Source organism: Tribolium castaneum, chromosome 1, assembly GCF_031307605.1.
Source record: "Tribolium castaneum strain GA2 chromosome 1, icTriCast1.1, whole genome shotgun sequence".
In the NCBI taxonomy this organism is placed as follows: Eukaryota; Metazoa; Arthropoda; class Insecta; order Coleoptera; family Tenebrionidae; genus Tribolium; species Tribolium castaneum.
The window spans coordinates 36,613,110-36,626,063 of record NC_087394.1 but is presented as its reverse complement, the minus strand read 5'-3'; the positions used below and the strand labels follow the sequence as shown (position 1 = coordinate 36,626,063).

The 12,954-nt window shown below is 31.8% G+C and overlaps 2 protein-coding genes across 2 annotated transcripts in view; both read right to left on the bottom strand.

Annotated features, from left to right (window-relative positions):
- LOC663089 (cousin of atonal) overlaps positions 1 to 12,954 on the bottom strand; it is a 117,726-nt gene that overhangs the window by 63,161 nt on the left and 41,611 nt on the right. The window lies entirely within an intron of this gene.
- amos (absent MD neurons and olfactory sensilla) lies at positions 11,741 to 12,930 on the bottom strand. Its single transcript, XM_969204.4, has 2 exons — positions 12,235 to 12,930; positions 11,741 to 12,089 (listed from the first exon to the last, which is right to left on the bottom strand). Exon 1 carries the CDS (start codon positions 12,746 to 12,748, stop codon positions 12,245 to 12,247), a length of 504 nt encoding a protein of 167 aa, XP_974297.1. The 5' UTR covers positions 12,749 to 12,930; the 3' UTR covers positions 11,741 to 12,089; positions 12,235 to 12,244.

The following is a 12,954-nucleotide window of genomic DNA, read 5'->3' as shown; positions in this document are numbered from 1 at the left end:
ATTGTTTCGAGAGATTGGAGCTAATTACAATGCGTCGTTAAATAATAATTGGGAGAAGTGCGGAAAACACTGTTATTTCTAAATTGGATTACGAGGAATCGCGATATTGTTCAGCGACGTAAATATCTTTTTAATTGCTTAAAGCACGATTTCCACATCAAAAGCGCGGCTACCGCACTGTTTTTAGGGCGAAATAACTTAATTATATAGACGTGGCACAAATTCGGGACAATAAATTATTTAACGAAATATTACAGTTAGTGGCAAAAAATTAATAAAATATGGTAATTTTCGTGTTTATGGGGGCCCCTAGAGTGGCTCACAGTTGGTGTGGCAACAAATTTATTATTTCAAATTTAACTGTTGCTACCGCGAGAAAAAATTAGAAGTTAGTACTAATGGATGAATCCTATGTTTTCGATGAAAATTGGTAAAAAATATTAATTTTTGCAAACAATAATGAATTGTAAGAAGACTTTTTGATATTTTTGAAGGCCAATAAATAACACATCTTCAGTATTATTTTTATGTGATCACTTAAATTAAACAAATTAAAGTTTAGATGAAAAATAACTGACTTATACACCGTTCACGATTGTTTTAAATTCGGACTATCTATGAAAATCTGACATTTTATTTGGCAGTACTGTGGGTTGTCATAAGAAATTTATTTTGGGTTATTCGGAAGTAAAATTAACTAGACGCCCTCTGGTGATGAGTTTTGAATTATGTCGAAAACAGTAAAGAAATTTTCGTAATGCCACATTTAACTGACATTTAATGAATTGTTCAACAATTTTGCGTGTATATTGTTAATTACTTACAATAGAAAGAATTACTTTAAAAGTACGTACTAGCGTTGACTTTGGTTCTGTAGTTTTTCGTGGTATAAAATGTTTATTGTTGGAACTTGAAAGTGGATAAAAAGTGAAAAATATTTAAATTTTGATTACAAAGTGTTATCAAACAGTTGTCTAATTAAAGATTATAAGTAATGGATCACAGCGAACACAAAGTTTGGCTCAAGAAACCAATAAATTAGTGAAGTGTTATGAATTTTAGGTTAGATTTTTCCACTGAAAAAATCATGAAATGCTGCGGTAAATTTACAAAACTACAATAAAGATTAACATCTGCTGATACATTTAAACGTAAATTATGCCAAAAGGTAGGCTTTTCAATGTCTTTGTAATAATTTTCCAATAAAGAAAGTGAACCAAATAGGCCTTCGTTATTCGTGTTTTCCTCGTCATCTCTCCTTTGTCAACATAAGTTTCTTGCATCAAAGATCTAATAATCATTCCGCATAGGCAATGTAATAATTGTGAAGCCCCAAAATTCGTACAACGCTCAAAATATCCGAATAAACATTTTCCCGCCATTTATGATTACTGTTTTCAACCTAGCTCAGTGGCGCCCCCAACGGTAATTTTACTTCCGAATAATTGATGACAACCAAGGACTGTTGTCAGTTTGCTTCGTTTTTTAAATAAATAATTGAATACGTTTTTATTGTTATTCTACTCATTATCATTAGTTAAAAAAGTCGGGTCTGTCTTTCTTGCATCCTTCAAAGCATCTTTTGATACACACTTTCTTATCAACAGAAATTATTTTCGACATTTTAAATTAATAAGCAGTAGAACTGACAACACAGCGAATTTTTGACAAGACAATGTCATAAAGACAATACCTGACAGGACCTGAGACCAACCTAACAAAAATATATCTACGCCTGCTGAGAATTTAAAACAATCGTGAACGGATAATACTTGTCAAAACACACCTTTAGCTCGTTTTTGAAAATTGACAAAATTTGGTCGAAAATGTTATTCTTACTACACATTTTTGAGTCACTTACTTAAGTTTTAAATTTCATTATTTGGAGTGAAATAAATTGTGGCTTTTTAAGTCAGTCCTCTGCTAATAAAAATGCAAACAAATTTCTCCTCGCATCGGCATCAAGAGCAGCTCAGTGTTGACACATCCGGGTGCCATTTGTCCGAGTTGAATTCTGTTTGATTAAACGCACTACTTAATTTAGCATTACTTGGACAAATATGTACAAGCTAGGTGGCAGTACAAGAAATCGACATCAATATTCATTCTTTCTAATTTCGCGGACGTGTCTCGCTTACGAACGACTGACCTTCCACCACATGAAACAATTCTCGTCTTCTTGCCGTAGCGGTAAACGTGCAAAAACGAAGAATTTCGCACAAAAATACGCAACAGCAGATGCTTTGTCATCGATACATGAATGACACGTGCAATTTGCACCCCGCCGAATTGAATTTACTCTAACTGTAAAGCTAATTTAATCAAAATAAAGTGAGCTTGCAGCGATTCATCATTAGCTAACTGTACAGAGCTGCATCGGAAATCGCATCACATTTCGTCAAGTACGCGTTAATTACTTGGATCACGTGCCAGGGGATTGTTTCACTTAATTGTGACAATATTTGCTAATCTGTCCAAATACAGGTGGTGGTTGAGATGAATGCTAATGAAATTGTTAAGGACCGCGAAATTGGCATAATCTCTGAAAAATGAAGGGCGCTTGAGGCACAAAGCCAATTATGTGTGTCAACAAAGTAGGCATTAAGATAAATGCCACTGAAAACTGAAAGTTTAATGGCGCGATTAATTCGATTTGAAAGAGGCAGAGCCGGTTTCAGGGAAAAATGCTGCAGTTTCAACGAGGTGGGATTTTATGGAGCTGGAAATTCAGTTTTTCAGACTTTGAATTATTCAGGCTTTATCGCATCCAAGTCTAATTGAAACCTCACTCATTCGAACGTCAAAACAATTTATATTTTATATTACCGGCGAAGATTTTCTTATTTCCTGAAAACAGCGTTGCCAGCTTGGCAAACCCTAATAATTAAAATCAACGCAAATAAAATAATTTTGGTTAATTTTTTGAATTCTTCTTATACTCCCCTTAAGATTTCTCTTTAATTCTGTCATAAAGCCATTTCTAGAGCTGACATTTTTGATCAAATTGTTTTACGAATTTTTCTGCAAATGCTTCGTGACAATTATTATTTTCTAGGCTGTATTAAACATTTGGAATTTCCTTAAATTTTTTTCTGGGTTACTTTAATTAAAAAAAATAAAATTAAAGTAATTTCATAAAACCATCTCTACAGTGTCCTTTATAAATTCTTCAACAAATGCCTTTTTATTATTCTTTTCAAGTTTCGTTAAAAATTTTTTCTGATTATTTTTTAGCATTGATTTTTTAGATTTCTTTTAAGATCTTTTAAATTTGAAACTTCTGATCTATTCTTCTTTTAGATTCTCCAAATTCTTTTTTAAATTCCACTCTACGTCTTTGCAAATTTTTCGATAGTTTTGTTTAGATTATTTTTTTGGCAATTTTTTTCTGTAGATGTTTTTTGACCACTTCTTTGGATAATTTTATAAACTCATCTCTATAAATTCTTTTATAAATTCTTCTAAAGATGCTTCTTTATGATAATTTTTTAACATTGTTTCTTTACTTTTGTTTAGATTTTCCTTAAGATTTTTCTCTGATTTCTCATTGAATTTCTCTGAATTTTTTCACCAATTTTTCTACAATTTCAACAACTGCTTCTTGAAAATAATTGTTTTTTAGGTTTTACTAATTAAATGTTACTCTGTCTTTCCATAATTCTTCGATAGTTTAGAATTTTTTAATTTTTTTTGGCTCTTTTTTTACATTTTCCTCTCACATTCCATAAAATTCTTTTCTGAACTTTTCTTTGAATTATTATTTTATAAAGATTCTTTTATAAATTCTTCTACAGGTGCTTTTTTATAATTCTCTTCAAGCTTCGTTTAGAAATTTTTCTCTTTATTTTTTAGCATTATTTCTGTGGTCTAATTTTTTTCTTGAGATTCTTCTCTGATTTTTTTGTAAAGCCGCTTTATGATGATGTGAAATCTGGATTCTCATTACGTAAATTATTTTATAAATCTTTAGATTCGTTTATAATTTTTTTCAAAAATTTACCGCGTTGGCAACACTGTCAAAATTGTCACAATTGTCAAATTTTGGACAAATTTTAATATTTTTCATCTCTCCGGTTGTTCGAAATTGCAAATTAATATAATGTCTGTGTTTGGTGCGGATTTTGCCCGGAATCGTAAAAAATCGAGAAAATTTCATCAATAAATAATCAAATGCAGTTAATATTTTTTTTCGAATTTTTCAAAGTGAAAATTAAATCCGGATTCGCTGAAAAATCGCGTAAAAATTCCGTGCTTTGGTTAATTTTCGCCAGATCGATTGCTCCAGATTCATTTAAATAGCTGATTAGACCGCTCCAGTTATTGGCGAATAAATCTCTCGTCCCGATTTCACCTCAGATTCCCCTGATGGATTTAAGATTCCTCTCTTGTGTCCTAATTTCGTTTAATTACTTTCCCCCACAATTACCCGTTAAATTAGTGACCTCGACCTTTGCCACTTGCTTGACCGAATCACACTCCTCGTCCATTTATCACGAAACTTTCTCGCAAGAATGCGAATAATAAACCAAGCAACCACGCGCTAAACCGGCACATAATTAAAAACTTGTTTGAGGAGAAGAAACGAAACGAGTGCCAAATGCATAACTAATTAAAACCGTGCGCGAAATCGTGCCACCAAATCTTTTTTGTCAAATCGATCCCAAGATCAATCACCTCTTTGTGATGTGGACGAGTTATTTATTGCCGATGTGTTTTCATTGAATTACCCTTCTTATCTCCACTTTGACGAGTTATAAACGGCAATAATAATAGAAACTTATAAGGAGACGGGCAATAAAATCAATAAGTTAAATAAAACAACAAATGCACTTAACATTTTTATTAAGCGACGCTGCTTTTTATGTGGCGTTTTAGCACGGGAAAGAAAGCTATTAAAATCGACGGGAATTCATTGCGATGACGGGATCGCGACGATTCGATGTGTCAATCAATAAAACAAATAGCAAGAGGTGCTTTTTATACGCTGCTGTCATAAATCAACACAAAAACCAACACCGAGACCGATTTCAACGACAAACAATCATTTTTAAAACCAACTAACTGTTATTATTGCGTACAATTTTTTCCAATTTTCACAAATTCCCAGTACAGAAATTGGAAAAATTGGAAGATATATTCTCAAGAAAAACAACAATAAACTAAAACGAGTAAGACGTCCAAGTCATTCAACGATTTGTAGCTTGTTCTTAGCAATTTTTGCAAAAAACGCAAAAATATATATTTTTTTGGGTTTTGACCCAATTAGGTGATTTTCTATTTAGGTAAGAAGGACAAAAACATGTTTAAAAACTTGAAAAAAGTAGGAATGACTCCTTTTTTGACCAAATTTTATAATTTTCAGCGTATTCTTGACGAAATTTTGCTCGAAAATAAACGAAAAATCTACTGAAATAGGAAAAGTTTTATTTGTGATTTTGAAATTTTTGACCAAATCTTGGCCATATTTCAGGTTCGTAAACAAGCTAAATTTACTGAAATAAGTTAAAATTCCTATCAATTACAACCAAGTTTGGTGATTTTTTTAGCCAGTTAAAAAATTGTTCTGACTTCAAAAAACTCTCAAAAACATAAAAATAATTCAATTTCTGGCTAAAAGATGTGCTAAAACACTTAATAAAACAAGAATGGGCTCGTCCTGCAAATCGTAGATTTTGTTAATTTTATACCTAATGAAACTTCAGAGAAAAAAACACAATTTCTACGAGATGTATGCCCAAAAATGCCTAAATAATTAATTTTAAGTTGTCATAACGTCACCTAATTTTTTATGAATTTTTCAAAAATGCAGTTAAAAAAATTACGAGACAGGCCCATTGCGTAGTGAAAAACTTATCTTATTACTTTTTGCACGTCTGTAAAGACAAAAAAAAATTAACACCACTTTTGACAAAAATTTGGAAGTGAACAAATAAAAATAAAAACTTGACAATTTGGCTGAAGTTAAGTTGGGTTAAAAGATAGGTAAACTTAAAATTTGAGTACAACAAAAAAAAAGGCGAAAAATGTTTTTGGATTTGCGATTTTTGTCAGCCAAACTAAAAACAGCAACTTGTAGCAAACTTTATCTAGTTAACCACTTGACTGGAGACAAGTGAATTAAGATAAAAAAAGTGATTTGTTTTTTTTGCTGGAACAGAAACTCCAACAGCCATAATCTCTTTCAGAATGATCTCTTCTTGTTTACACAAAACCAGTCTCTTGCTCTTCCTTTTTCCAACTATCTAAATCTTTTATGACACATGCCAAGTGAGAGATTCCGGTTTAACGATATAGTTAATATATTACGCACGTAATAATGTTTTGCTTACTACCGTCGTCCAATATTGTCTATACCTCCGCAGAAATCTCGCAATTAATCGTGCTTTTCTCGCGTTCATCAAATCTTATCGTGATGTATAGCGTTATTAGCGCCGTTTTTGTCTCCCTAATGGCACTAATAACCATAATTAATAATTCCCTCGTAGCTCATTAAGCACGTAACGATTAATCAAAACTTTTGCATCGGAAATTGAGATATTTGCTCGTTCGGCCAAACATTAAATCAGACTTAAAGTGTACGTGTGTTGCAAATTCGAGCCATATGCTCGCGTTAATTATTAACAAGAAGAAAATAATTAACGGTGATTGCATGGCAACGTGACCGACCGTTAACGTTATCGCCGCCGAAAAATTTGTTTATGTGTGCTTTTTAGACAATGGCTTTTATTGTTGCGATGCATTAACGAGGACCGATTTTGCGGTCGCATATAGCATATGTTTCAATGTAATAATTGTCGAGATAAATGACATTTCTGCACTTGTAATTTATCATCCGCTTTAGAGGAAATTATTGCAGATTAAAAGTCTCACGTGTGCTCGATGCGAAATCCAAATCGTTTGAATCGCTACACAGTTTTTTGAATTTTTGTACTTCTATTTGGATAACTGAATATTTTGAGTGTGTAAACTCTGCCCGCTTGTATTTAACAATGACAATCTCTAGTAGACGTGTTTGCACACTTTTTCGTCAAATATCAGATGGTTTGACGCCTTCGAAAATTGCAAAAAGCCATTTGGTCAACGAAAAATTTCTTGTCTAAAACCAAAAACTTTTAAATTATATTTAAAAAACATATTAAAACCTTTTTCGATAAATTTTTTTTTTGTGTTTTGCTCACCTAGAAACTAGGACACAAAAATTGGACGAATTTTTTAAAAAAATATTAACAATTCCGGGGCATTCAGAGCAATTTCCGGACAATCAAACAATTAACGTTCAAAATATTTAAAACTACTTGTAGTAGAGCATTTTTTAACAAGTCGTATCTGTTCCAATAAACTTTCCAACTTTTCACATTTCTCTTTACACATTATTATTATTATTATTATTATTATTATTATTATTATTATTATTATTATTATTATTATTATTATTATTATTATTATTATTATTATTATTATTATTATTATTATTATTATTATTATTATTATTATTATTATTATTATTATTATTATTATTATTATTATTATTATTATTATTATTATTATTATTATTATTATATACATTTATTAGCGTTATAAAACAAATAATTTTAGCAAAACTTTGGCTATAATTAGATGACAAAAAAATACGAAATCGGCAAAATAATACAATAACACTTTGATTTTCATTCAATTAATGAGCTTATTTTTATCTACTCTGTCCTTACTTCATTCTGTCTAAAAAAAACTGTGTTCTAACTGTTATTTAGTGAAATATTTTTAACCAAAAAACTTTGCTATTCCAAATTGAAAAGACATTGTAACAAGTGAGACAATTTTTTCCACTATATTATTATGTACACACTGTTCAGAAATTGTTGTTCATTAAATCATCTATGAAAATTGAACGTAATATTCCGTTAAATGTAATTTGTAAAGATCGGCAAAATGACATACATCAAAATAATGCAAAAACACTTCGAATCTAAAAACGAAAAAATACCCAAATAATTCAAAATTTTGACAGAGATGACTCAGAAACTACAATAGTCAATTGGACAAAGTGGCACTTTCAATTTGAATTCCATAGTCAACTTGATGAACAATCATTTTTGCACACATTGTACCTAAAATACAAGGTGTGTTAAAATGATTTTCATCTAGGTAGTTGACTGTGAAATTAGCTTACACGCAAATAATGTGTGACTTTCTACTCAACTGAATCCGCTGTCAATCAATATCAGTAGTTTTAGGTAAATTGTCAATTAATTACATTAAAAGTTTCGTTAAAAAAGCAAATCATTTTAACACACCTAGTATAATAATATCTGAAAAGTGGCAAATGTAAAGTGTGAGTCCCTTGAAGCTTGGAAAATCTTTAAATTTTAGCTTTTTGTTTTGCCTCATTTTGAATTAAACGCACCTCATTAGAAATCAATTAAATTTGCAAAATAAAACTTTTGTCTGGAAAACATAAAATCCCCCGTTATCCATTTTACGACAATTGTCATAACTCCTTTCTTCCTATACAATTCAACGATCGAATCATCATTAAATTAAATTAACTGAAATCGCGCCTGAAATTTATTGACGACCTTTCGAATTACAGTTTCCACCTACGGAATTTCGGCAAAAAGTGGCGATTTATTGTCCGTTCTTTCGAACGCATCGCTTGCACAAGCATTTAACCTTTTCAAACTGAAACTAGATTCGGATGATTAATACCGAATCGAAAAAATATTCCCTCTAGATTACCGGACTCTTCCTTGTAACGGTTGTTGCGAGTTTATTGCAAGGAAGAACACTTATGGAGACTGAAACGATTAAAAGAATCTCAGCTTCATCTTGACCGGAAGATACGTCCATCTGGGACGTGACGGACGCCTTGGACAGGGGCGGACTCGGATAATTTACACGCACGTGAAAAAACTTGGAACAAATTAAGAAAGAACGCTACTAAAATGCCGCCGAAATTTATCGCTGACACATTTTTATTGGGCCATAACTTTGCTAAATGCTGTTTTATTTCCAATGAATTATTTATTAGATTAGATTAAACTGTAGCAGGATCCAGTGGGTGAAAAAAACAAGACGCGTGTGCTAATTAGTCGGGTCAGAAAATATTGTTCGGAAATTTCGATTCGCTCTAACCTAATAAAAAGTCAGTGTGAACATTCACTTCAGCCATCAGTCATCATGTCTGACACTCTTGCCATAAATAATCGACTCTCGGTTAAAAACTAACCAGTTTTGACGTAGGCAATTATGGTGATGTTTACTCGTTTCTTGAAAAAAGTCGGTACGACATTGTGTTTTGTCGACTTGTCGACCAGTTTGTATTAATTAGTCGATGGAAAATTGCTAACGTTTTATTAGAGGAGATGGAGATGCTGCCGCCAATTATCAATTTTCACTTGCGGATAATTGCTCAATTAAAAATTGTGGTTTATCGGACGTGGCGCCAAACGAACCGAAACAAGATCCTTTTTTCCTGCATATTACCAGGACTGGAAGTGGAGAAAGTTGCGATTTTTTACGAGTATATTAAGCTCAAAGCATAATAAATTCGGTGTTTTAACAGGAAAAAACTTATAATTCCTAATTACTTATACTGTTGGCATTTTGTTTAAAAAAATTAAAAAAATAACAACTTAAAATCGAAAAAAAATATCAACAAAACAAAAAATTGAAATAATATATTTCCTTGATAAATTGTTTAATGACAATTTGTGTATTTTTTGTCAGTTGTAAAATCTATTTTGTCAGTCACTAATTTGAGCTTAGAATCTAAGTATTCTAATAAAAAAAACTTAATATTCTCTTTCATTGTTATTACTGTTTTCAAATTCAAATTTCTGGGTCTCTACAAGATCTAGAGCTCATGAAATGGAAAAAATTGGTTCTGTCAATAACATGGAAACTAACAGCCTAATCAAGCTACTATTGTTGGAAAACAAATACAAAACAAAATTTTAAAATTATAAAAATGTTGTTATCTAGCTTGTAAATTATTGAAAATTTGGCATTTCTGCATCATTTTTCATAAGCTTACCTGAAAATATCAGCATTTTTAAAGGTGTCTCAAATTATAATAATGAAGAAAAACATAAGAAATTTAATTTTTTTCACATTCTGAAATTACGGTTAAAACAGAATTGAACAATTAAAGTAAATATTTCTTTTTATAAGTTATAAAATCTATTTTTTACAAAGAAAATCGAATCGAAAAATCTACTGTTTGTTATTATTTTAAGTATGTAAACTAAAATCCGTGCGGTTTCTTAGCGTCCATCACATAGCGTGCTCTTGGCGTTATCATGGTAACAGTTGTCATGGTAACAGGGTTGTTAAGTAAGTGAACCGATTTTACTTAGTTTGCTAATATGTTTGAAATCGTTTAAAATTGATAAATTTGTGTAATGACCTACAACAAGTGAAACAAAAATTTAAATAATTTTGCTTGCCAAGCTGCGAGAAAAATTTAATTTAATTAATTTTGGACTGGGAAAAAGAAAATAAAAAAATTAATAAGTACTTCAAAAACCATTCTTTTCTCCTCATTCTTTTTTGATTATGTTTTTAAAGTCATTAAAAATTTTAAAAAATTGCGATGAATTTAGGCAATGCCTTCACTCTGCAAAAAAATTAACTTTGCAGTTATTGAAGGAAAAAATAATTTCTGATTTATACCTTAACATCTTGCTTGTTCAAGATTTAATCAATTTTAGATTTGCTTCTAGTTAATTAATTTTGCATCTGAGAACGAAAAATTAATTAAAACAAAATCACAAATTATTAAAAAAAAAACATTTTTTTTCTTCAGTAGCTGCGTGAAGAAGTTAAATTTTAGTTAAATCAGCTTTTACCCAAAAAACTCAAAAACCACAATCTGTTGCTTTATTTTGATGATGTCTTTGAAGACTTACTATTAAAAATTTTGAAAAAATTGATAAATTTGAGTAATAACTGGATTATTACTAAAATATTGCCTTCATTTCATTTAAATATAACCTCTCTTCTCAGTTATGAAAGAAAAAAATAATTCCTGATTTTTTGTACCTCAACAGTTCACTTGTTCGCCCATGATTTAATTAATTAAATAATTAATTTTAGTTTTGTTTTTGATTAATTAATTTTGTATTTGTGAAAGAAAAAATTTAAAAATCTCAAATAATTATAATAAAATGTCTTTTTCTTAAATAGCTGCAAGAAAAAATTAAATTTTGGTTAAATCTGCATTTACCCAAAAAAAGCAAAAGTCTCAATCAGTTGCTTTTCATCAATTTTAAAAACATTTATAACTTTGAGTAATAATTAGAAAATTACTACAAAAATTTGAATAATCTTGCCTTCATTCCGCAAAATTTAAATTTACTTTGCAGATATTAAAGAAAAAATTAATTCCTGATTTTCTATATTTCGACAGTTGGTTTGTTATGTTTATAATTACTTGGGTAATTTTGCATCTGGAAGTGAAAAATTAAGAAAAAAATCGGAGATTATTCAAAAAAAAAGTAATATATTGGTTAAATCTGCATTTACCCAAAAACAATCAAAAGACACAATCGCTTATTTAAACAGATTACTTTTCAGCATAAGAACTACTTCTTAGGATTATGTTTTTGAAATCTTTCTAATTAAAAATTTTAAAGAATTGATTAGTTTACGTAATGAAAAACTCAATACAAAAAACGCCCACCTTTAATTTTATTACTGATTCATTAAATTTGGGTCTAGGGAAGGAGAATTTAAACAAAACTTGTAAAACATCAAATTTATTAAAAATATTGCACTTACTGAGATACACATTTGGTAAAAGTATAATACAAAAGGAACATAAAACGCTCATTATAATTTACACTATCGTACATAATTACAAGATAAAATCAAAATAAAAAACAAACACTGAGAGAACAAGAAGGAACAAGTAATAAATAAAACTATGAAAAAAAAACAACAAACCAAAAAATATTGCACTACAAAATCAATCCTCCTTAATACTGTGTGCTTAAATAAAATTAGAGCCATAGTAGTAATTGCACAAATCCCTTCAACCGCCACTTATGCACTTTTCCTAAATGAATTATTTACACGCGTCGTATCACATCCTACAATTAAAAATATCGACATAAAATATTGCACTTGTCTTGATATTCTTAATATCTAATATTGCACGTAGTAGGCAGATCCCGAGCCCGTTTTTTCCGGACAGTCTCGTCCTTCCCTATCTAAATAAATAAATAAATAACAAACCGGTATCACATCAGTCCCTTTGAAGCAGCTCATGCAGGGCGGCAATGTACGTCTGAGCCATCTGAAGTGTCTCAAACTTGGACAGCTTCCGATCGTTCCCAAGGGACGGCACCACGTCCCGGAGCCTGTCGAAGGCGTCATTCAAACTGTTCATCCTCCGCCTCTCCCTGGCATTCGCCGCAAGCCTCCGCTTCTTCATGACTTCCAGCCCCGCCGAAGACGACGTCCCTTTCTTACCCTCCTTCTTGTACTTGCAGTTGTAGGAGGCTTTGTACAAGTCCTGGCTGCCGTAGGGGTTGTGGTCGGGCCTGTAGCCGTCGTAGAGGTTGTTGTTCTCGCCGTAGTGGCTCCAGCTGGAGGAGTAGTTGGGGGTGTAGGGCTGGGAGGACATGCCCGGGTCCGAGGAGATGGACATGGGGCTGGACAGGGTTAGGGTGTAGGTCGGGGAGGGACACCCGTCCGAGGAGGTTTCGTGGCCGTGATGGTGGTAGTAGTCGTTTTGGTGCAGGAACATTGTTGTTCTTCCATCACATGCCACTCACTGTTCCGGTTCTTAAGTGGTTCACTCGCGCGTGCAAGAGATTGAAACACCGGAGGCTGACGACGACTCGCAACCGACTGGAGATGACGAGCGTGAGCGAGGTGTTAAATCAAAGAAGTGGTAGCCTTGCCATTGCCACTGGAGAGGCTGACATTGGATGGGGTTATGCCACCAAAAGG